The sequence below is a fragment of the Charadrius vociferus genome, unplaced genomic scaffold, assembly GCF_000708025.1.
Source record: "Charadrius vociferus isolate BGI_N301 unplaced genomic scaffold, ASM70802v2 scaffold54, whole genome shotgun sequence".
In the NCBI taxonomy this organism is placed as follows: Eukaryota; Metazoa; Chordata; class Aves; order Charadriiformes; family Charadriidae; genus Charadrius; species Charadrius vociferus.
This window is the reverse complement of record NW_009648350.1, coordinates 4,475,400-4,497,811: the sequence shown is the minus strand read 5'-3', so window position 1 is coordinate 4,497,811 and position 22,412 is coordinate 4,475,400. Positions and strand designations below refer to the sequence as shown.

General features: G+C 53.8%; 1 protein-coding gene across 1 annotated transcript in view; it reads left to right on the top strand.

The window, feature by feature from the left end:
* SMG6 (SMG6 nonsense mediated mRNA decay factor) overlaps nt 1-22,412 on the top strand; it is a 133,467-nt gene that overhangs the window by 15,267 nt on the left and 95,788 nt on the right. The window contains 2 exon segments of the mRNA XM_009885176.1: nt 9,370-9,431; nt 13,332-13,477. Coding sequence (XP_009883478.1) covers nt 9,370-9,431; nt 13,332-13,477 — 208 coding nt within the window.

Here is a 22,412-nt window from a genome sequence, read left to right as displayed (position 1 = left end):
CAGTGCTGTGAGCCTCTGCTGAGCCTCTCCTGCAGCACAAAAATGAGCAGAGAAGCTCTCTGGGGCAGGAACACTAGGCACTAGCGATCAGCTAGGGCCTGCCCTCCGTATTTCTGTCCTTTATCCACCACCCACATGGAAAAAGCAGCAAGAGGTGTTGAATCCTTGATTTTTTGTGCCCAAAGCGGGACTTGAGAGGGAGAAACCTGGAGTTCCCTCCGTCCTGCCCGGGCTGTTTCCTTTCCTCACTCCTGCAAGCTTGCAGGAAGCTGTTGGGTTTGGTTACTCATTCGTGGAGGTCAGGACTAGGTCTGGGGTTTTTTTCCTTTGTGTTTAGGAAACGGTTTACAAACTGTTTTGAGCATGGGGGAGCTGGTGGTGTGTGAAAGAGCCTTCTCGGCCTCTTTACTGCTGGACTCGCGTTAATTCTCTGCCCTACCTCCTTTTCTGTAATCTCTTTCTCGGTTGGCAGCATGAGTATTTCTGAGTGCTTTCCCCAGCCTGTAACCCCTCCGCCTCCTGATGTGACCTCGGTCACCAAACCACCTTGGGGCTTTATTTTTACTCTAGCCGTTTGGTTTCGCGTGGTAAGGTTGGTTTCTTTCCCCTAGCAGTGAGAAGACTTCTCTGCGGAGGAAGTAAAAGAGTGCCAGGCTGCAGTTGAAACTGGTTAAACACTAAAACCACACTTCTAGCCTCTCTGGGTTTGAGACGTGACATTCAGCCATGCAGCTTAGCGCTGGCTTTTTTTTTTTGCCCGCCAGTTGTGCACCGTCCCTGCACTTTTTTTTTTAATAAACTCTGTTTTTTACTTTAAAATGCCGGTAAAAACCTTCTCAGCTGCAGTTCCTGCATTAGCAATCCAACCAGAAACGGTCGCTCCTTGTCCGAGCTCGTGATCTTCCGTGGATGCTCAGTGCTGCTCTGCTAAAGCTCCCAGAGCTCGGCAGAGCTCGCAGAGCCTGATTACTGATTTAGCCTGTGCACGCATGTCGTGTAGAACCCACATGTCGCTTTCCAGCGCAACTTGACCTTTTGTCACTACCCAGAAAGTGAAGGCTAAACTATCGGTAAGAGTTTCCAGAAGTTGGTGTTGATCATTTTTTTATTTTTTTTTTTCTTTTCTTTTTAGACTGTGTTGGTGGTTTTATTTAACTGTGAAGAACAAGGCAGGGACTAATGTTACTTGAATGGGAGAGACACCGACATGTTCTCCTTCCGGTAACAGGCATCTGGTGCTAATGTGTGTAGAAGTATCGTGGTGGATCAGAGGTGGGAGCACTACGAGGACATGAATGACTTATGCCTGTGTGAGAGGCTCTGCTACATCCCAGTGCTCAGAGAGGCTGCGGTGAGGGGGCCGAGACTTCAAGTTCCAACAAGCTTCTCGTACTCTAAAACCAAGTACAATCATCCAGAAACCGCCTTTCCCTGTCAGTAACTCTTTCCTCATTTCCTCTCCTGCTGGTGCTGATCAGCCAGGGATTTGTGTGTAACCAAACCCCCTCCTGCTGCTGCACATTAGTCCTTTCTCGTGGCAGCGGTTTTGATGATCCAGGCACTGCAGGGTGATTTGGGGAAGGGAGAGTTTGCACTTCACACGAGAATACTGCCAGAATTGGTAAAGGAAGTAAAATGTCTAATAGCAGGGTTGGGAAATTTCCCAGAGCCGGGTGAAGGCTGTAGGCAGTGATTTCTCTTGAGCTTTTTTTTGTTGTTGTTGTTGTTAGTCTAACCTTGATCTTTGTCTGTCTGAAGTTGGCCCACAGAAACTTTTTCTGTTGTACACTTTTTGGGATGGGCATCTCATATTCCAGAGCCAAACCTCTTAATTCTGCCATGGGGAATGTTTGTTTCTCTCCAATGTTGAATGAGCCATTTCCAGACGGGCTTCGTATCCACTGTGGAGGTGGGTATTAGGAAAGAAACTTCCTTCCGGAGGATCAGGGAGTGGAACCTGCTGGAATCTGTGTCATTTCCTCTGTCCTTGGCTCTACTTTTCCTCCCCGGCAGATTTCATTGCTGCGTGATTCAAAGTGGAGAGGGAGATGCCTTCGTGCCCTGTGTTACGCTGCTCAGGTAGAAGTGAAGGCTCCATAAGTACTCCGGGAATGCAACTGAGTGGACAACTACCTCCAGGTTGTGGGAGCCTGGGGCACAGGCTGGCTGTGAGCGGCCACCGTTATCCCTGCCGGTGAGCGGGGCTGGGCGAGCGGGAGCATGAGGATTGCGTGCGATAATGCTGTCATCCTCCTGGAAGGCTCTGTCTCTGTTCAGCCTGTTGTCCAAATGTCTTCTCTGTTGGCCTGACTCCATCCTAAGCCTTTCAGGGTTAGATCTCTTCAGTCTTCACCTTTCTTAATTTCTCATGTTATCTCTCTCCTCTGTGCTTTAACCCCACAAATAATCTACTCCAGAGTAGTGAAGAAGGCTGACAACACCCTGAGCTACATCAACAGGAGATCTCTTATGACCAGAACTCATCGCACGTTTCTTGGTGTCAGTTTTCTATCGCAGGAAGGGAATGCTGTTTACTCCTGGCAAACAGTACGTGTTTGAGTTGAAGCTGCTTTTTGCGGGTTGGGGCTGCTTCAGTGCACAGCACGTGGCCTCCTCCTTACCTGCTGGACAAAGAACGGCTCTGCCTGGGTCATCTCCCTTTCAGTGCTTAACCAGATGCAGCCTTGAAGAGCTGCGCTTGTATCCCGAACGACCTGCAGCACCAGAGCCAATTTGTGAAAAGTTTTGTGTTGAAAGTTAACTTGATATCTCAGCTGAGGACTCTCTGGCATGTTTGCATAGATTCATAGAGTTTATGGCCAGCGGGGACCATTAGATCATCTAGTCTGATCTCCTGTATATCACAGGTCCTTAAATTTCACCCTGCTACTCCTCTGTGAAGCCAAATAACTTGTGTTTGGCTAAAGCAAAACTTTCAGAAAGACGTCCAGTCTTGAGAATCCACCCTTTTCCTGGGGAGTTCATTCCAGTGATAATTGCACCGGTTCTGAAACACTTATACCTTATTTCCAGAGTAAATGTTTCCAGTTTGTTCTTGTGCTTTGCTCTGCTGCGAGTGTAAAGAGCCCTGAAGTACCGTGGAGGCACTTCGCGCCCTGCAATCAAATCGCCTCCCAGTCTTTTTTGATACACTAAACAGATTGAGCTGTTTAAGTTTTTCACTGCAAGACATCATTTCTAGCCTTTGAATCACTTTTATGGCTGGTTTTTGGACCCTTTCCAATTTTTTCAGCATCCTTCTAAAAAATCAGGGCACTAGAACTGGATGCAGTATTTCAGTGTCAGCCTCGCCAGCGCCGTATATAGATGTAAACGCGCTGTCCAGTGCCTGCTCTCTGCTCGTACATCGAAGGGATGCGTTAACCCTTTTTACCGGACATCGCGTCGGGAACTCAGCCCCTGGAGCCCCTAGGGCCTTTCTGGAGAAGCTGCCTCGGGCACGGTCTCCTGGAGACTTAATTTTACATGATCCCAGATGCATAACATTGACATTCGATGCTGGAAAACCCCAGATTTTGAAGTGATTATAATAACCTTGTGTGAATGCGCTGTAGCCGTCGTTACTTACTGCTCCGGTCGCCTTTGTGTCACAGGCAGTTTGACAGCAGAATTTGTTTTCGGCTCGTTGATTAAAAACGTTGCTAGTGAGTCTCTACCGACCTCTTTCTATCCAGTTCAGTGACGGTCCCTGAAGACCGCTGCTTTTTAAGAGATTGCTTAATCTATTTAATGGTAATATTTTTTTCAAGAATGTTGTGCCTTACTAATTTATAGAAACCAAACTTATCTACAGGTTTGGTTGAAAAGGAAATAACATGCATATAAATATTCTATTTGACCTGTTTTCCTTAAATTGAAAGTTCTACAAGTAAATCCGTTATTAAATAATGTTAAATTTATTTACAGGTCAGATGGTTGTTTCAGAGCCAGTGAAGTTACCACTACTCGATTTTTACGTTACTAAAGTGCACAATTTTCTTGCTTATGTTTCTCATCTCACCTGCTCCCTGCAGTGATGAAGGGAAAAATCAAAAGCTCATTGGTTTTGCTGGGGGACTTCCTAAATGTCTTTTTTTCTGTTGCTGGGTTACTGACTTGCAACTTTTACAGTCATGAGATGTGTCCTGGAGCTGTGGCTGCTGCAGTCCAAAAGCCCGGGAAGGTGCAGGAGTGTCTCAAGGTCTCTTTACCGGGAAATGAATTTTGTATGCCTCAAGGCCACAATACAGAAGGGTTCCCTCTTTCTTCCATGTCAGAGCAAATTGAATTTTATGTTTGTGCAGTGTCTGATGTTAGGTATCAGGACTCTCGCTGGAATTGCTTCTGATGCTACAGAAATTAATCCGTTTCAGGGCAGGACATTGCGACTGCTGAACGGAAACCTGCGCTAGAACACGTGGCGAGAAGCAGCCAAGGCGAGCTCAGTATCCATTTGTGGTTGCAGGTGGTATATGAAGAGGAATGATTGTGGTAATTAGCCCAGCTGGAATTTGCCCACAGCTCTGTGGGTATCTTGTAAATACTGCAAAAATGCCAGACCATCTTAATAGCCCTTTTGTCTTGTCTCCTTGATGTAGGTAGCCACTCGCACAAAGCACTTCCCCCCAGCACTCTGTTGCAGTTGGACCTGTAACAGTAAAAACCTCCTCCTGGTGTCTTACCAGTCAAACCCACTGCAGCATCTCGGGCTTTTTGGGAGGCTCTGTATCAGTGCTCGGTGTTATTTCAGCGAGATACTGCCCTGGAAAACACCGGACAGAGCTGTGCCTGGGATGGCGTGGGATAAAGGCTCAGGCTCATATTTGTAAGGCTGTCTCCAGGGGAGGTAACGGGCTCGTTGTGACTGATGGACTGGGTGGTGTAAAGCTCTGAAAGAGCTGCCTGCGGAAGAGAGGAATAATAATCTTAATAGTTAACGTGGTGTATCTAGCCCTTGAGCTGGGAGTGAGAATATGGCATGGTTTGGGTGCCTGGATGTTGTTTTACACGGTTCTCAGCAAGGAAGCTGTGCCTGGAAAAGCCTGGCTACCCAAGAAACCCTGAAAATATTTGGGATGAGTGTGGTACGTGTTTTGGAGCAGAGCTATGTGGCTCTGTGGTCTGTATCCCAACCCCTTGTCACCGAGGAGACCCCTAGACTCAGGAGAACGTCCCGCTGTGCTCCAGTCCTTTCCACTCCGGTGGAGACAGTGCATTTGTTACAGGCAGTTTTGCATCTGGTCTCTTGATTAATGGACTTGTCTTTTGCAGCCTATTTTGACTCTGACACCGCTTTCTGCTCCACAGATGCTTTGCTGATGTTGAAGAAAGTTTGCTTCGCTTGATAAAGACCAGATCCTGAAATTTACTTCCAAACCTGAAGTAACAATTTTTAACTTGAAACACTTTTTCCCCAGGAGTCGCCGCTCCAGAATCCTTCCCTTATTTGGTGCCTCCTTCACAGCTGGGACTGATGCTCAGGTGCCAAAGCTCTGTGCGCTCTTCACGTTGAGCCAAATGGGTCTGCACTGGGTTCGAGCACGGCAGCTCTGCTTCCCAGCCCGGTTCGTAGCGCTCCTTTTCCTGTACACCCCGGTGGCATTTCCAGTGTTCCCGTGCTGGGGTGGGAGACACCGTTTTCAACCCTTTTTGGTCAGTGCGCAGCCTCCTGAGGTTGGGTCTTGCTTTCTTCTTTTCTGGCTCAAGACATGACAAACCTTTCCTGAAGCTGTCTCACCACCTCTGTTCTGTGTGTTGTCAGGATGTACTCCGCGTGGCCTCTCGGTGATTTGAGCTGGCTGTTCCAGGACCATTGCTATCTCTGCACTTAACCGCTCCGTGAGAAGTTGTTAGTCACTGTTGATTTCTTCCATGGTAACAAGTCCAGTTTGGTTGGCGGTGCAGTGTGTGAATGCTCCCCGAGCAGCAGTGGGCTGCTTCCTCTGGTGAGGTTGCCTCTTCCCAGGTGGATTTAGTCTGTCTGCACATGCTGACTCATGACAGCCGAAACAGCTGTTTTCAGCTTCAGGCACTACTGTGTGCAGGGACCCCTTCTTCTTCTTGACAGCTGGTTTGTTTTTATAACTAATGCCTTCACTATATGCTCATAACTTCCATATCTGTGATGCCCGCTTTTCAACTGGAAGGGCCAAAATCCATTTTTTGACATAGTTTCGTTGTTGTATAAACCTTACTTGGTGGGCTCTTCTCAAGCGACCAACTAGGACCAGCCAAATTTGGTTCCCCAGCCCAAGGAGCAAGGCTGCCCACAAAGGGCAGCGATGTAAGTACGTGGGGAGCCCTGTCTTCCCTTGGCATCCTGACGTCGGCACAAGGACCGTTTTCAGGAAACCCCGTGAGGGGTCCGGCCCTCGGACTGCACAGCGAGTGAGATGAAGGCAAGGAGTTTGCAGGTCTGGTGTCGGCACCGTCGGGGTAGCGAGCGCGCTAGTAGAGCTCTGGGGAGGTGTTCCTCTCCGCTGTGCGAATGCAGAACAGCAGGTGATGGGACTTCCTCCTCCTTGCCATGAAGCCGGGCCGCTCGGTGGAAGTCACTGTTTCCCTCTTGCCGTGAGAAGCGGTGTTTGACGGGAGGAGCAGGGAGGGCTCCCGGAGACTGAGGGACAGGTGAGTCACTAGAGAAAGAGTCATTCAGAGAAAAGCCCAGTCAAAGCAGCCCGTGGCCTTAGCGTGAACTCAGAGATGAAAGGTCCAAAGTTAAGTGATGAGCTCATCAAAACCTTGAGGCTGTGAGAGAAAAAGTGGTGAAAGAAGCGTGAAAGGTGCCTGCTTGAGATGCCACAGTGCTGGGGCACACAGGTCTCTGCCTGGGCTTGCTGGGTTCGTGCTTAAGTTGGCGAGAGGTATGAAACATGCTCCTTTCCTAGAGGCAGTTATCCCGCTTCCTTTAAAAAAAATAATTATTATCTATATATATGCACATATCTATGCACCAGTTCAGCACCGGTTCCTGTGGAGTGTGACTGGTCAGTCCTCGGGATTGCGAGTGAAAAGGCCGAGTGTGGAACTTGCTCTGAGAAGATGGGGGCGAAGCCGAGGTCCTGGCAAACCCTCCCAGAGCCAGGCGTCTCTGTGGGAACGCTCTGGGCACGTCCCCGCTGGGCGCGGGCGTCACTTTCCATTCAAGGTGGGGAGTTTTGGTACTCCCCCGCTGCCAGTAAAGTGGTGCGGGGATTGCAGGGTGAGCGCTCCCGGGGCTGTGGTGACTGTGGGCCTTGGAAAAAAAAAAACCAAAACAAAACAAAAAACCAAAACCCAACAAAAAAACAACTTCTGCCCCAATTTCTTCTTTTCCCCCATGAGCAGCCTGCCAATCGGGGTTGCAGTAGGCTTCCCAGTAGAGATGGGTCAGGGTGTGGGATTGCAGCTGGAGCCACGGAGCTGGTCGCAAACCAGCTTTCTACCTCCACAAGCTGTTGCCTGGAAAGAAATAAATATGTTAACGCTTTCAAGCTCTTAGCTGCCTTGGTGTCCTAAGTAGGACGGTAGAGAAGCATCTATGTCCAAAATTTGCTGGCAGGGCGAATAAGGGCTTTGCTGTGCTGTCCCAGTATTCCCCAGTCTCTTCTGGGTTTTATCTGCAGAGTTAATAAAATGGTGGCAAATAAAGTTGAGTTCCAGTGGAAAGGGCTCTTTAGGGCGGCAGTAAAATAGCGAGTAAGCAAGAACCCCTTGCTGCGGGGGCCAGTTTAATTGGTCTGGCTTGTTTTATGAGACAGGTTTTATGTTTAAACTCGCACATGGCCCAGGAGCGACTCTGCAGCAGGGCATCATTCTCCTGCATGGGTCCGCCGGGAATGCAGCCCGGGTTAATTACACCTAACCGAGCAATCGCACCTCGCCGAGCAGCTGGCATAAGTCATGGTATGAGCCGAGGAGTTCAGCAAACAGGGGCAGGAGGTGGTGCCAGAGCTGGGACTGCCCGTGACAACCATCCCCTGCAGCCAGCCCTGACCGGGAGCTCGGTGCTACCTGGAGGCACCGGCTGGTGGCCGTCTTGCACCCTCTTGCCTGCCTGTGGCAGGGCATTGCCGCAGCCCTGCCCGCTAACCTCGTCTTCCATCTGCACATCTGATCCCCCTGTAAATGGAAGTGGCGCCGATGACCTTTGTAGAGGGGTTCAAGATAGAAAAATCTTGTGTGAATGGGAGCACAGCGGTGGTGCTCAGACTGGGTCGCTCCTGGTCAGCATCTCCCCGCGTGGTGCTCGGAGCCTGGCTTTTCTCACCGCGCTGAGGCTGTGCAGGCGCACGGGTGCGAGAGGAAAACCTCTTGCCGTGGAGAAGGTAAAAGCCAGGCCAGTGCCCTCCTAGCGTGACACAGCCACCTCCAGGGCCCGGCAAAGTGACTACTTACCCACCCACAGCCTTCTTCAAAGCCCTTTAGATAAGGACTGGGAAAGCCCAGAGCTCTGCTAAGCTAGCAGAGGTGGCTTAGAGCAGCACTAAGTAATTATTCAAGTCAGGTTTTGGTGTTAGTGGCCCTAAGGAGGGCAGGCAGATACCTTCACACCGTGAGCTACAGCCATCTCCCCCTGTATCCCCGTAGCTCCGTGTTGCTCTGGTAGTTCAACACCAGCATCGCCGCTGCAGGATTTCGGGGCTTTTCTGATACAGCTGCACACCGACTCCCTCTCTGTAACTGCTTACGGCTGTAGTTAAATGAAGGGGTGCAGCATCACCCCAATGCCCCCTTGCTTCCGAAACCTGCTTCTGGCAGGACACCAACCTCGTTTTGCTGCTGAACTCGCTGTGTTGACCTCTCTCTGCAGCAAAGCGTAGGTGAGGACAGTCCCGCTCCCTCGCCCCGTTGGCCAGAGGCTGCTCAGCCTCCGCTGCGATCGTGGAGCACTGAACAAGTTGCTTCTGTTGGTTATTTATTTATTTATTTATTTATTTTCCATTGGTGGGAAAGGCTGCCTTCGGGGGGACTCCTTTTGCATGAGCCCTTCGGCTGTGCTCTGCTTTGGGCTCACGGCGCGTGGAGGAAAAGCCCTTCGGCCGAGAGCTGCTCCGAAAGCAGCCGGAGCTGCCCCGAGTTGGGACGCCTGGGGCCGGTGCCCGCTGAGCTGGTGGCCCTGCGAGGGAGCCCAGGACCCGGCAGAGGGTGCTGTGTCTCCACCGCCTCTCCCAGCTCCAGCTCCAGCTGTTTGGCACTTGCCCGTGCCTGTGTGCATGATGTTTGTAAGAGTTTGGGCATGTCCATTTGGTTCCCATCTCCAGTGCCACCCCCAGCATCCAGGCCAGGTTCTTCTGTCACTGGGGACATTCTTAATTCACAGGAAATCGGAGAGAGTTTAATTGTTTTCTCCTCTCTCTCTCTTTTTTTTTTTTTTTTTTTCCCATGCAGCTGAACAAAAGGTTCATCCTCAGTTTTCTCCATGCCCATGGGAAGCTGTTTACCAGGATTGGGTAAGTGTGCAGGATGTTTATTTTATTTTCCTACATTACAAGTCTTTTTGGAATTTAATATTGTTAGCAACTAAGCTGTGTTTGGAGCTGAGGGCACAGGGTGTGAATTCTTGCAGGCCTAGCCTCCTGCTTCTTATTCTCCTTACCCGCCCTCCGATCCACACTGGTTATTGTTTGGGCTTTTTCTTCCCCCACCTCAAGGCCCGGTCCTGCCTGTGCACCGGGACCCTCTGGCAGAGGTCGAGCTCAACCAGCTGATACTCACACAGGAGGGACGAATGGCTGTTTTCTTTATCTCCCACCACCTAACCATGCTCTGTCCCCCTTAATTTCTGTTTTTTCCCCCCCGCTTCCCCATTCCCCCCCACCTCAGCCGGCAGAGAGGTGGCTCTGGGGGGCTCTCAGTGGCTGCTGCCTGCGAGGAGCACAAAGCCATCAAGGCAGAACCATGCAGTGGCTGAAAGCTATCGTCCAGAGCGTGTCAAGGCAAGCCTTGCCCTTCGTCTTCTCGCTGCCATTTCGGTGAAAACCTCGTAGCTGAGAGCTGCGCGGGCTGTGGGAACGGGTTTATACGAAGTGCCCTTGGCAATGTCTGTCAGAAACTGGTTTCAAGTAATTGAACAGTTACCCTTGAAGCAAAGCAAGCCTGATTCAGGCCTGGGCTGAGATCCCAGCCTGGGGGACATCCTTCTGACCCAAAGAGCAGAGCTCAGCCTCGGAGCAGATGGGCTTCCCATGGACCTCTCCCCGCTCCGGGTCCAGGCTGGCCCTCGCTGTCAGGTGATGGGGCGGCTGTTGTGGTGAGACCTCCCATGGGTTCAGATGGTCTCTGCAACGGTGGTCTCTGCTTGAGCCTGCCAGTGCCTCGCAGGCAGATGCAGTCAAATGAGCCCTGTTGGCTCCTTCAGTCTTTTGTGGAACTGATGGCTCCAAGTTATAGGGTCGAGACGCCTTTTCCAGGCCACTTAGGTAAAGGTGGTGTGGAGGCAAAGTGGCGCTTTGTTCCTGCTGTTGGGTTTTTTTGACTCGTGTGAGGTTCCCTTCTTCTGTCTGGGACTGTCCCCGTTTCCTTCTGGAGCGGGGAAGCACAGCACTGCAGGACACAGCACCAACCCTGCCACGCAGCCTGAAGCGTCAGCGCTTGCTCCATCCAACGTGCTCTTTGGGATGACTAGTCTGGGGTGGCACGTGCTTGACTTTAGACCCTTCATAAAGCGATGGGAAGAAGGAGCTGCGCTGGCTGATTTGTTGGCGATCCGAGTGTCTGAGGGCGAGGGGGCGAGCAATCGGCTCGCTGCCAGTGCTGTCGATCTCTCCCTGAGTCACAAGGCACTGATTAACCGCTTTGTGGGCAGCAGGCTGGTCTGCAGTGAGGAGGCAGAACTGGATGTCCTCCGGCCCGCAGAAAAAGAGGAGGAAAGCTGCGAGAGCCCATGAAAGGTTTGGTAACTGCAGCGTGTCTGTGCTGGTGGGCAGAGCGTCCGGGGAGCTGCTGGTCCTCGGCTCTATGGGGCCGTACTCACGGCCGAGCTGTGGTTGAACGCATGCCAGCAGGGGGATTAATGGGGATGCTGCAGAGATTGCTTGCACATTTGGCTCCTGAGACCTCTGTGAAATTAGGCTGCAGCGTTTGAGGCGGTTGCTTCCCAGGACAGTCATTTAGAAAACCCAAGTATGTTTAGTGGTAGAATATCCCCTGAAGTACTTAGAAGGGAACTAGAAAGTAATACCATGACACAGGAAGAGAAAATGGTCCAGCCCTGCTAAACAGCTTCCGCGCTTAAAATAGGTAAAAGGTGAGGAATAGCTGGGGCCTCTTTGGGCAGGATCTTCAGTGATTTATCTGTAAAAAGTATGGAAAAGATGATGTTGCCCTAATTGGACTCTTTTGCTCCTAAAACCACAGGTAAGCAATTGATTAAAAGCTTCCGCTTTTCTCCTGACCTGCTGGTTCTCTGAGCTCAGTGGGGTTACTGCATGCCGTTCCAGATGTGCTGTGGTATCAAAGCACAGCTGGCGGGGCTGAGGAAGCCCTCGCTCCTTCTTGTTGTTATTCCATGGCAATAACCTTCATCTCTTCACTAACAACCCATCCTGCAAAGGGCTCCTCCATCCCCAGTGTCCTGTCTGCCCTAGGAGGATGTTGCTGGATATGCTGGATGTGGTCTGAGACTTCTCAAAATTAGGAAGTCTTTAGAAGCAATCAGTTTGCTCTAATTCCCTGGCTGTGCCCCAAATCCAGGGAAGTTTCCTCTTCCAGGGGGAACAGCGCTTTTGTACCGGCGGAGCTGCTCCGTTCTGCGCAGCTACAAAGTACAAGGGGCCTGTTTGTTACAACCCATGTTTGTGGGGAGGTAAGAGAGATTTTTGAACTGCTCCAGCAAACAGTGCCCGGGGAGAGGGTGCCCCTGCTGCTCGGCAGAACCGGTTGTTCAAAGACATCCGTGAAATACAGTTAAGAAAAAAGCCATTTCTGTCTTTAAAAATAGAGCCTATTACTGTCCTGAAAGTCTGTTGGGGAAGCCCAGCAGAATTGCCCATGTGGGTTACCAGAAGTGGCTTGCTAATCCAGCCTGCAGCGTGCTGATATCACAAGATCTGAATCTCTTGGGGGAAGATAGAGGAAATTGCTACGGAGGCCCCAGAGGTTGCCTGCCCTGGCTCCAGATGCCTCACCCCCTGTGGATTTTGGCTCCCTCGCTCCCATGTGGGCACAGTGGTACAATGTCACTGATAACTGGAGCGGGCACGTGCTGCGAGACAGATACTCGTTCTTGCTGGGTCTGGTTGTGGCTTTTTCTAGTGTAGGAGCAAGAAGTAACACAGCAAGCTCAGCAGAAGAGGCAATGGAATAGGAGAACCTTCTCCCGCAACCCCCCACACTGCCCCCAGTAATTTCCAAGGGGTTTGGCAGATTCTTGGTTATAAAATTGACTTCATGGGACACCAGGTGAGGGCTTCCCTTGGGAGGGCAGTTGTGAGCAACCACGTCTCAGACATTTTTGTGAACTGACTGTGCTCTTCATTGCAATCCGTTCAGTTTTTGACCCCGCTTCAGCTGGGTGGTTGCTGAGGATCCAACAGCTCTGATAAGTAACCTCAGCTAATTCCCTTAGTGATGCCAGATGAAGAGTAGGAAGAGTGTCAGATTTCCGTGGGCGCTTGTGAGCGGTGTTGAAAGCGCACCCCATCCCCGGCCGTGGCACTGGAGCCGCTGGCTGCTGTGTCCTGATGAGCGACAGCAGTGCTGTGTGCTGCAGGGACCAGCTCCAGCTTTGACGTTTCCAGCAGCTAGATGAGGGCCAGTCGTTAGTCTGCGAGTCCCTGTCCTGTGGGCCTCAAAGCGATGAAGTTTTAGGGGCTCAATCACAGTGGCAGGGAGCGTGTAGCCTGGGGGGACGGGGCTTGGTGCCATGGGATCTGATCCTGCACCGTTCTCCTGGAGGAACCACGCTCTGGCCGACGTTCAATGCACTGGAATTGCCACATCCGCAATGTGGCACCAGTGTGTGCCGTTTGCTGCAGCCTGGGTTTCTCGGGAGTCCCATGGGCTGCTCCTGGTCCAAGTGAGCTGCTGGCCTCTTGGCACCCCTCCCAAATTGGTAGAAGTCAGTAGAAAAAAATGGTTGGTCAGAAATGACTCATAAAGGCCGTGTTTTCCTGCCAAAGGAATGCTGCCTGTCGGTCACAGAGCAATCCCTCGCTACCCTCTCTAAGGAAGGCTTCAGCTGCCTCCGTCGCAGCCTGCACCTTCATTCCCCACAGCTCCTGGACGGGAGACAGCGCCCCAGGGGGGTCCCCCTTCCCCAGGAGCTGTGACCCTGAGTGAGCTGTGCCAGCTTGACCGCCCTGCGCCCCGGGGCATTGCCTGCGCTCTACAGACTCTCTCTCTGTCCGCAGGATGGAGACTTTTCCTGCGGTGGCCGAGGAGGTCCTGAGGGAGTTCCAGGTCCTGCTGCAGCACAGCCCCCCTCCCATCGGAAGCACCCGCATGCTCCAGCTTGTGGCAATCAACATGTTTGCAGTGTACAACTCCCAGCCCAAAGGTACCACGTGCTGCTTTAGGGGAACTGGGCTGGGGATCCGCCGCTCTCTGTATGGCCGAGTTGCTCATGGAGAAGGGTTGGGGGGACTCACCAGCTGAAGATGGGATGGGGAAGCGGAGCGGTGGTTGGATGCCTGGGGGTGTTGGTGTGCAGAGGGACGGCAAAAGGACCTTGGCTGGGTCTCAGCGGAGCTGGCTGAGGCATCTGAGGAGTGAGGCGGCATCGCATCTCCCTGGAGCCTGAGTCATCAAGCACAGAAGGAAGGCACTGCTTTACAGCTCTGCCTTCCCAGTGTTTAGCTCGGGCCCCGCGCAGTGCCCGTGTGGACACCAGAAGGGCTGGGAGGATCTCGGAGGCCTCGGCTCTTGGGAGAGTGGCGTTGCCTGTGACCACTTGTGTCCGTGCAGGCAGCTGGGTGATGTGATGGGAGATGCTGCTCTCTGAAAGGCCAGGCTGGAGGCTCTTCCCCATTTTGAGACACCTGGAGATCTAGTATTGCTCATTCTCCCCCACCTCCTCCATCCACCCACGAGGCTGAAAACGCTTTCTGCCATTGTCGGGTTTAATGCGTTGGTCAGCAGAGATGCCACCAAATCAGAGTCTCTTCTACTGAGTTTGAAATGGTGCTTTCAGGGGACGTGTTTTTTCCCTGCGGCCCCCCGACACGCACAGCAGCAGGCGCCCAGGTCCACCTGTATGGGAGCAGGGATGGGGCTGCGCTCCCTGGGTGGGAGGAAGCAGAATTTCACGTGCCGATGGCTTGGGATGTAGCTCCCAAAGATGGAGTCTTCCAGCCGATGGGATTTCAGTCCAAGCCACCATGTGGGCGATCAGGCTGAGCCCCAGAGAGAGCTGCTGCTGGAAGATTTCTCCCTGGTGAGCCAGTTGGCCACTTGTCAGCCCGGTGGTTAGTGGCCGAGGTCAGCTGATGGAGTGAACCGGCCTCAGCTGGAGGGGCTGGGAAGCGGCTCCCGTGCGCCGTGCCTGCTGCCTGGCCAGCCTCGCAGGCACCCTCCTCTCCCCGGGGAAGCCCTGGGGGAACCGTCAGCCCCGCCGGCGAGGCAGCCTTGCCCTCCCGCCTGCTAGATGCCAACCAGCGACAGCGTGTTTATCTTTGAGCTGCAAAGTGCTTTACGATTATGAGCAAATGCCTCTGTGCAGCCCCCCGGTAGGTATATTAATAGCGGCGTCTGTGTTGCAGACGGGAGCTGGTGGTAAAGAGAGGAAGAGATTTGTCTGGGCTGTACGGCAAGCGCCTGTGGCAGAGCTGGAAGCGATCCCAGCTCTCAGACCACTGGACTCTGCTCTTCCATCCATAGCCGAGTTGTGGATGTGTGTGAGTGACAGAAAGGGAGTGCTTTTTATCTTTTGTGAAAAATAAGTATTCTTGGAGTTTTCTGCCTCCTGTGTGGGTAACTGCCAGCTGCTCCCAGCTTTCGGATCCCTGGAGAAAGCGAACCCGTTCCTGCTGGGGACCGCAGGCTGCGCGGAGCAGGTGGCGGCGTTCACGAAATGCCTGCAGGTCGGATGGCACTGCGGCTGCCATCTGATGCCTGGCGCCCTTCAGGGATTTCCCCGAGGGCTCCTTGCTCTGGTGACCCTAAAACATCGCAGAGACCGTCGTTGGCAAAGCAAATCCTGTTGTCAGCGCAAATGCCCTGGTGGTCTCCGAGTGCTCATGTGCGGAGTGTTGGCACAGCCCAGGTTGGGCTCGGTGCCGACACTGTGATACTGAGAAGCGCTGGGTGCAGAAGAGGTGGGGGGGAGGGAAGAGGAGAGAGGGGCTGGAGTTTAAAAGGCAAGCAAGAATGTTTGCTGAATGATTACGAAGTGCCCAGCACGGAGTGAGGGTGTTGGTTTTTTCCCCGGCGTGTGGGTTGCTGTGGGCAGAGGACTGGCTGGAGCGTACGGCAGAAACGGCTGTCGGGAAGGTGCGGATTTCCATTTCCCAGCACATGAGTCACCTCCCTGGGTTGCAGTAGCATGGGCAGCGGCAGGAGCGGGTGTGAGGGGGCCGATCCACCCCTGCGGGGCGTGTGGGAGGCTTGGGAGGGCGCAGGGAGCAGTCCCACCCTGCCTGCATCCCGATTGCCAGGAAGCGTTACTGGGGAGCTGCGAGGCGGGCTCGCCGTAGCCAGAGCTCGGCTGCGTCAGCCCTGTAGAGCTGGATCTAACTCTGCAGTTGGACCAAACGACCTCCAGAGATCTCCTCCTACTGAAATCCTTCTGCAAATCTGGGATCAGAGCGTGTCTGTGTCCTTCCCATCGCACAGGCTTGTCTGACCTTCAGCTGCGAGCTCTCAGTAGCAGGAGGAGATCCGTGGGTTTGGGGCCGGGGAGGGAGGTCTGTGTGAGACCCTCTCTTCTCTGCTATCCGGGGGTAGTTCTCGCTGGGGATAGCTGCTCCCTCCCTCCCCCGCCGTGTATTTCCAGGTCTCTGGAGTCGCAGCTACTCCTGAGAAACTTGTAAACTTGCTTGCTTGCTCCATGTCTGGTGTCTAATGAATTCCTCGTGCCGGGACCCAGCGGTGCTCGCAGTTGTGGGGCGGTGTCACTGGCAAAACAGTCTCGACATGGATAACTTTTACAAAATTTTATGCCCATAAACACCAACTTTTAATCACAGATTTGGGTATTGAGAAAAAGGAACCTTGAACAATGAAATGCTTTCATAAATAGCTTTTCCTCCCTCTTCATCAGGCTTACACTAAACACGTATCCTGTCCCATCTCAGTCTTGGCTTCCCCCATTTTCGCTGCAGACTATGCTCGGTCTGCCCCAATTCCTGCATGGTCTGCCCCAATTCCTGCAGTGAGGTAACAGGCAGCACAGGAGACTGGGGACTCGTGTACCAGTTTATATCTGCTGCTCTTTGCTTTGAGCTTGTTTTCTTTTGCGGTGATGTGCGTCGGCCGTGGTCCCTCCGGGGTGTCCCTGCCCCAGCATGGCTCCCCCGTATGGCAGTTGTGATGTGTCCTCCTGCGCCTCTCTCGCTGCTAAGTGGCTGCCACTCTTTCATAAATCAATCTGTGCGAGGTCACCACGTGCTCTTCTGACACGCTGACATTTTGGGGTGCAGTAGGGTGTTTAAACTGGTTTCAGAACCAGCCAGCTGTGAGCGGCACGTGGTGTTTTGTGGCCTCCTCCCACGCAGGTCGTTGCTGCGGACCCCGCAGTGCGTGCCCAAGGCAGGGCTCGGGTGAGTGCAGGCAGAGCGCCGCAGTCTGTGCCCGGTGCGGGCAGCTGAGCTGTGCCTCTGCCCCAGGGACAGCACCAGGCACGCCAGAGCTGGTCTCAGCTGCCTGTGCAGCCGGGCAGCACTGGGAAGACCCTGGGAGATGGATTGGTCTTGTTGTTTTCTCTGACAGAGGAAGCCAAAGAATTCCCACATGAAGTGCTTCCCCTGCTGTTCGGCATCAAACGGCGTATTCCTCCGAGTGAGCCGTTGTCCACGGAGGCGTGCAGCCGGCAAGGGCCCCTCTGACCTTCTGGCTGCCTCCGGTCAGGAGCATTCAAGGTGTGAAAAAGCTTCTTGGAGACCTCAAACCCATGGGGCGAGGAGGGCCCACCCGGGGGAGGGAGGCAGAGAGAGACAGGTACTCTACATAGCAGAGACATTCAGTTGATGGAGCTTTCCATCATGGGACGTAGGTGGCTACCAACATTTTGGGCCATCCTGAGCCCCAGCTGGGGTGGGACCTTTGTGGGGTGGCCCGTTTAACAGTTTGGTAGCCATCTGCACAACCAACTTACAGAGAAGTTTGGATCTCTTTATCCCAACCACAAACACTCCAAGAATTTTAATTTTTTTTTAATTCTGTAATTTGGGGAAATAAAACTCTGGTTTCTGAAAAGACTAATTGAAGCCGTGCTTGCGGCAGGGGCATCTCGGTGAGGGGAGAGAGAGAAACCCCCTCCCAGCCCATCTGTGCCCAATTTACTCCGATCTGGCCTCTCTGAGGCTTTTTTTCTTTCTCTCTCTCTTTAATAATTTGTTTTATAATTCCTGGAATCAAACCCATCTCAGACACACTGTTTTATTTTACTGTATTATTGGATTATACTTCCTATAAATCACTGGATGTTATTCATAGGCCACCACCAGAATAACTTCCCCTCTTCCCCCCACCCCCGACGGCCCCGCATTCCAAACAAGCGCGTACCAAAGAGGGGGTGCAGCGGCGCGGGGCACCCTAGAGACACTTCCCGGAAATCCCAGCAAATTTGCCTGGCTGCGGGTGTGAAGCATCAGGCTGCAGCACCTGGATGCCTTCTGGCACTCTCGGGCCGGTCGCGTTGTGCCGTGTGGAGGTTGTTAGGAGGTCGGGCTTAGGTGGAAGCGGAGAGGGGAGGGGGCTGCCATATGTGCATCCTCAGCACATGTAGGGAATGAAGTTGCATCCCCCCCCGGGGCTGAGCAGAGTCGGGGCACGGAGGCACGGGGAGGTTCTGGCCGAGCGCTTTAGCTGAGGATTGGGAAAGCGGTTTGTGTTTCTACCGGAGGAAAGTTACGGCAGGGCAGGGTGACCAGCCCGTAGGGTGACCGCTCTGCCGAGGCTGTTGGATAAGGAGGAAGATGGACTACTTGAGCAGCAATCCTGTTGCCAGAGCTCATGTGGGATGTGAGGAGGGTTTGAGGGGGCAGCCAGCGTGGCAAGGTCAGGCTGGGCTTTGGTCTGTCTCCACGAGTGGAACACGATGGGGTTTTCTGTGCGAGATAGGGTTGGCTGGGAAGCCTCGAAGGCTCGTGCAGCAAGGGAGGATTCGTGCCCCGCTCCCCGTAGAAAACTCAGAGCACCATCTGTGCCCTTTGCAGTGCCACACCAGTGTCCTCTGAGCGGTGTAGAGTAGGTCAGTATTGCACAGGCCACTTGGTATGGAGATACTCTGCCTGGCTCACGGAGAACTGCTCTTACAAGGCGCATGTCCGCTAACTACAGCCTTTGCAAGGGTTTGCTAACGTGCGCGGTCCTCCTTGCTCCTTGAAGACCTACACCAGCTTCTGAGACATTGATCTTGCCCGAGTCCTCTTGATAGACGCAAGAAAGGACCCATAGGTTGGTGCAAATCAACTGCAACTTCTAAGCAGGTACAGGACTTCCCCTTTTGCGTGTGTGTCCAGCGTCCCAGCCTGGCTGGAGAGGACGCATCGAATGCAAAGGACCCCCTGAAATCAGCCTGCCCTTTTGTAACCAGCAGCCTGCTCCACTGCCGTCCTGCCGCTGTGCATGGCCCTGCGCTGGATGGAGCGCGTTTCGCTTTGCTGACCGCAGCTGCTTTGGCTTGCAAGCTAAAGCGTGAACCCTTAAAATATCCCCGGAGACATTGCAGAGGCTGGTGGCGTCTGCCCTCAGCAGAACCTCAACTCTGACCATCTCCACGGTTCTTGTTTGGTTTCTGACGCTCGGACCCAGCTTTGCTCGAAGAGCTAACTGCAGCATCAGAAAAAGAGTCAGCGGAAGCAGGTACCTGCTGCAGCCACATCTCAATGGCTTCTCATGAGGGTCTAACCACATCTTGCACATTGGAGCCGACAAAAGGTGCTGGGAGTCGAACACAAGGGAGTCCAGTGCGTTTGAGTGAGTTTAAAAATAAAGCGGTGCTGTGGACGGCTGCCTTGGTTTGGCGGAGTATTAAAATTAGGCGCAAAACAAAGCTTAATAAACCTCAGGCTGTAGATAGCAGAAGCAGCAACTTGGTCTTCCCCTGTCTGGGGAGCAGAACTGAATCTTTTTCTCCTAATTCCCCTCCTTGCATGGTAAATACGTGCTTCACCAGAGTCCACCTGGCACCTTCGAGCGGGCAGCTCGGGGGGGCCGTGACAGCTTTGGGCGCACCAACAGGGAGAGGGGTGAAGATGTCGTATTGCAGGGCCGCGTCTTGGGGAGGCTGAGCGCCCTGCGGTCCTGTGTCCCCTTGAGAGCAGAGCCTGAGGTCCCTCCGCCTCCTTTGGGGGACTAGGTTTCGTAATGCAAACGCAGCCCGCTTGATGCAAGGAGGATGGAGTTGAGCAGTTCGGTAACCGGCGTTCTCAGGGGTGCGAAGGGCGCGCTCTGGTCGTCATAGAGCGAGTGTGGACCGAAGTGACTATACTGAGATCACCAGCGTGCACCTGGCAGGGGCTGCGTGCCTTTCCCTGTGAGACCGCGTAGCGCTGCCTTTAGCGAGGTGTCGTTAACACGTAACGCTTCCCAAGGCCTTAAGTTTGGAGGAACTGGTTATTAAATTCATCTTTTTCTTTCCCTTTGCGTTGCTGCTCTGACTTGCTTCGGGTTTGAGTTGTAATCGGGGGAGGAAACCCAGAGGAAGGCTGGCTGGGACTGGTGTCCATCCTTCCCCGTGCTGCCGGACTGGCGCGGAGGCTCTGGGATGGCACTCCCTGGGCAAAGGGCTTTTATCCTTAATCTGTTGTCGAGTGATGTCGGCTGCTGGCCGTGTCCAGGTGCAGCCCAGACCTGGGCTGTGTGAGCAGGATGAGGGGTTGAAATGGCGCGAGCGGCGATCCCTGCGTTGCTCATCTCGGGAGCAGCACGGCTTCCCGCGCTGAGCCTCCTGAGGGACCGCGTACGTGTCCGGAGGTGGCAGCTGACCCTCCGGGAGTTTCTCCCCTGAGCGGTTGGGAGTGTTGGAGGTTGGCACAGTTGCCAGGAACTGTCGGCGCCTTTCCTCGCAGGGAAGGAAACTGTCTCGGACTTGAGACACATCAGCAAAGTTCAGGTAAAATACTTTTGGCCCAGGCGCGTCTTCAGAGTCTCGCTCTCGGGCTCTTGAGGCTGGTGGCAGCAATGTTTAGACCAAAGTCTTCCTTTGCTTATTCCCCTCTGTTTCCTGTTTAAAAGGCAGATTGTCACATATTTGGGGATTTATTTACCGTAATTGGAGTTATTTTCCTGGCTGCTGGCTTCTGCCCTCTGATGCAAGACTCCTCAGCGAAACGTGTGTCCAGAAAGCCATGTGACTTTTTTTTCCCCTCTTGCCACAAGTGCCAGCAGGAGATGCAATAATCAACGCGCTGCAGGGAATTTCCACTTGCAGTTCGGGTTTCTGAAATCTAGACCTTGGCTTCGGAGGCAAAAGATCGAGCGGGGCTTTGTGGCAAGGAAGGGAAAGGTTTCCAGCGAAACCGAGTGCTTGCTGGTGTGTCACACTCTCCGGTCCTGTCCTCCAGCCCAAGTACAGCAAAAGTCCCCGTCGAGGAGTGTCGGATGAGCTCACTGGGGGCTTCTGCCTGTCACACGAGCGCATCCTTAAATCTGCCCTTGAAGCTGTTCCCACCAAACGCAGGGTGATACCGAGATCTCATTTCAGGGCAACAAATAGAGGGGAAATGATTTGTAATCAGAAAACTCGAGTCTGCTTTCCAGCCAAGCTTTCGGCAGCTCCGGCAGCGAGTCGGGACAGAGCCGGTGACAGGCCAGGTCAGGTTGGAGGGGCCATCGTACTGCGGTGCCACCAAGGCACGGGCCAGCTCTGCGCACGGCCGGAACAAAACCACTGTTTTGACAAAGCGGCAGCGTCGCTGTATGTAATGAAAAGGCAGGAAATGGAGCGCTGGCACGCAGTGTCCGTCCGTCCCGCCGCAAAATGAGAAAGGAGGGGCCTGAGGCGGCTGTCCCGGGGCTCTGCCTCATCCCTGCTTGGGCGGCGGGGAAAGAGGGGTGCCAGGGAGCCGGAGCGGGGTTGCACCAGGTGCGGGCGGCTTTGGTGAAGCTTTAGATGTTTGCACCATGACAGGAAATCCTCTCGCGTTTAAAGAGATGTTTCTGACTCTTTAATGTGCGTTGCGCCTTTGATTTCCTCGTGCTTCTAAGCAGCACCGAGTCAATTACTGTATTTCGGTTTAATTCTCGGAGAGAACATTGCATAATTAGGCTAATTACAGTGCTTTGTGAAGTTGTAAAAACTCTTGATTGAGCTTGCGGGGCTGTTTTATGGCCTGCCAGGTGTCGGCAGGGAGGGCTGCCCGCCCCGTGCCCCGTGCAGGTTCGGGTGCAGGCTGCCAGCTCGGTGAGGGTACCTTCCTCCTCGGGGGGCTGCCCCGCGGGCTTCGTCCCTCTCCAGCTCCCTCCTGGCCCTGCCTCCCTCCGCTCGCGGGCTGCCATCCCTCGGGATGCCCGGTGCGGGAAGGGGGGGGCTTCAGCTAGGAGCCCTTGGGGGCTCGTTGGGATCTCTTCTTGCCTTAACGGCGGCATGGCCAGGGCTGTGTTTCTACTCATGTGTGTACGGCCGTGCAGGTTTATGGAAGAAAAGCTTTTCTTTTCCCTGGTTAAGGTCTGTCCGAGGCCGCGTGTGCGCACGCAGCAGGCGCTGGCTCCGCCCGTGCTAATCGGTGGGCAGGAGAAAGGCGAGGAGGACTCGCTGAGCCTGACCTTCAGGAGCCACCCTGGCTAACGTGATGCTCAGTCCGGCTTCGCAGCCAGCACGGACCGGGGCAGTTTAACCCCGGCCGGGTGACAGCTCTGAAGGTACGTGGTCCTTCTCTAATTGAAGGGTAATTTTTAATGCTGATTGATGTTGCTTGTGTGGCTAATGTGACCGCTGGGCTGCCTCATAGGCAACGTGGAGAGGGCACGAGCGGTTTGTCTGTCCCTGAGGTTGGCACGCGTCGCTGTGCGCTCTCGGGTCCCCCCAGCCCGCGGGGTGGGACGAGCGGCCGACAGGAGCACATCGCCGTGGGGTGGGAGGGAGATGCCCCGCAGGGGCGGCTTCGGCTGTGAGGTTTCTTCACTCCCCCCCTTTTTCCCATCCCTCCGGGGAGCCTGCGGTCCCCTGACCCTGCCTCGGTGAACTCCCGGTGCTTCTCCGCCGGACCCAGGAGCCGAGTCTTGCGTAAGCGGGGTAATGGCACAGAGACGGAGATGGAGGCGCCGGCTGCCAAAGGCGGGTTGGGAACAGCATAAACCCTTCAGAGCGGGGCCCGGGGAGCCAAGGTCTG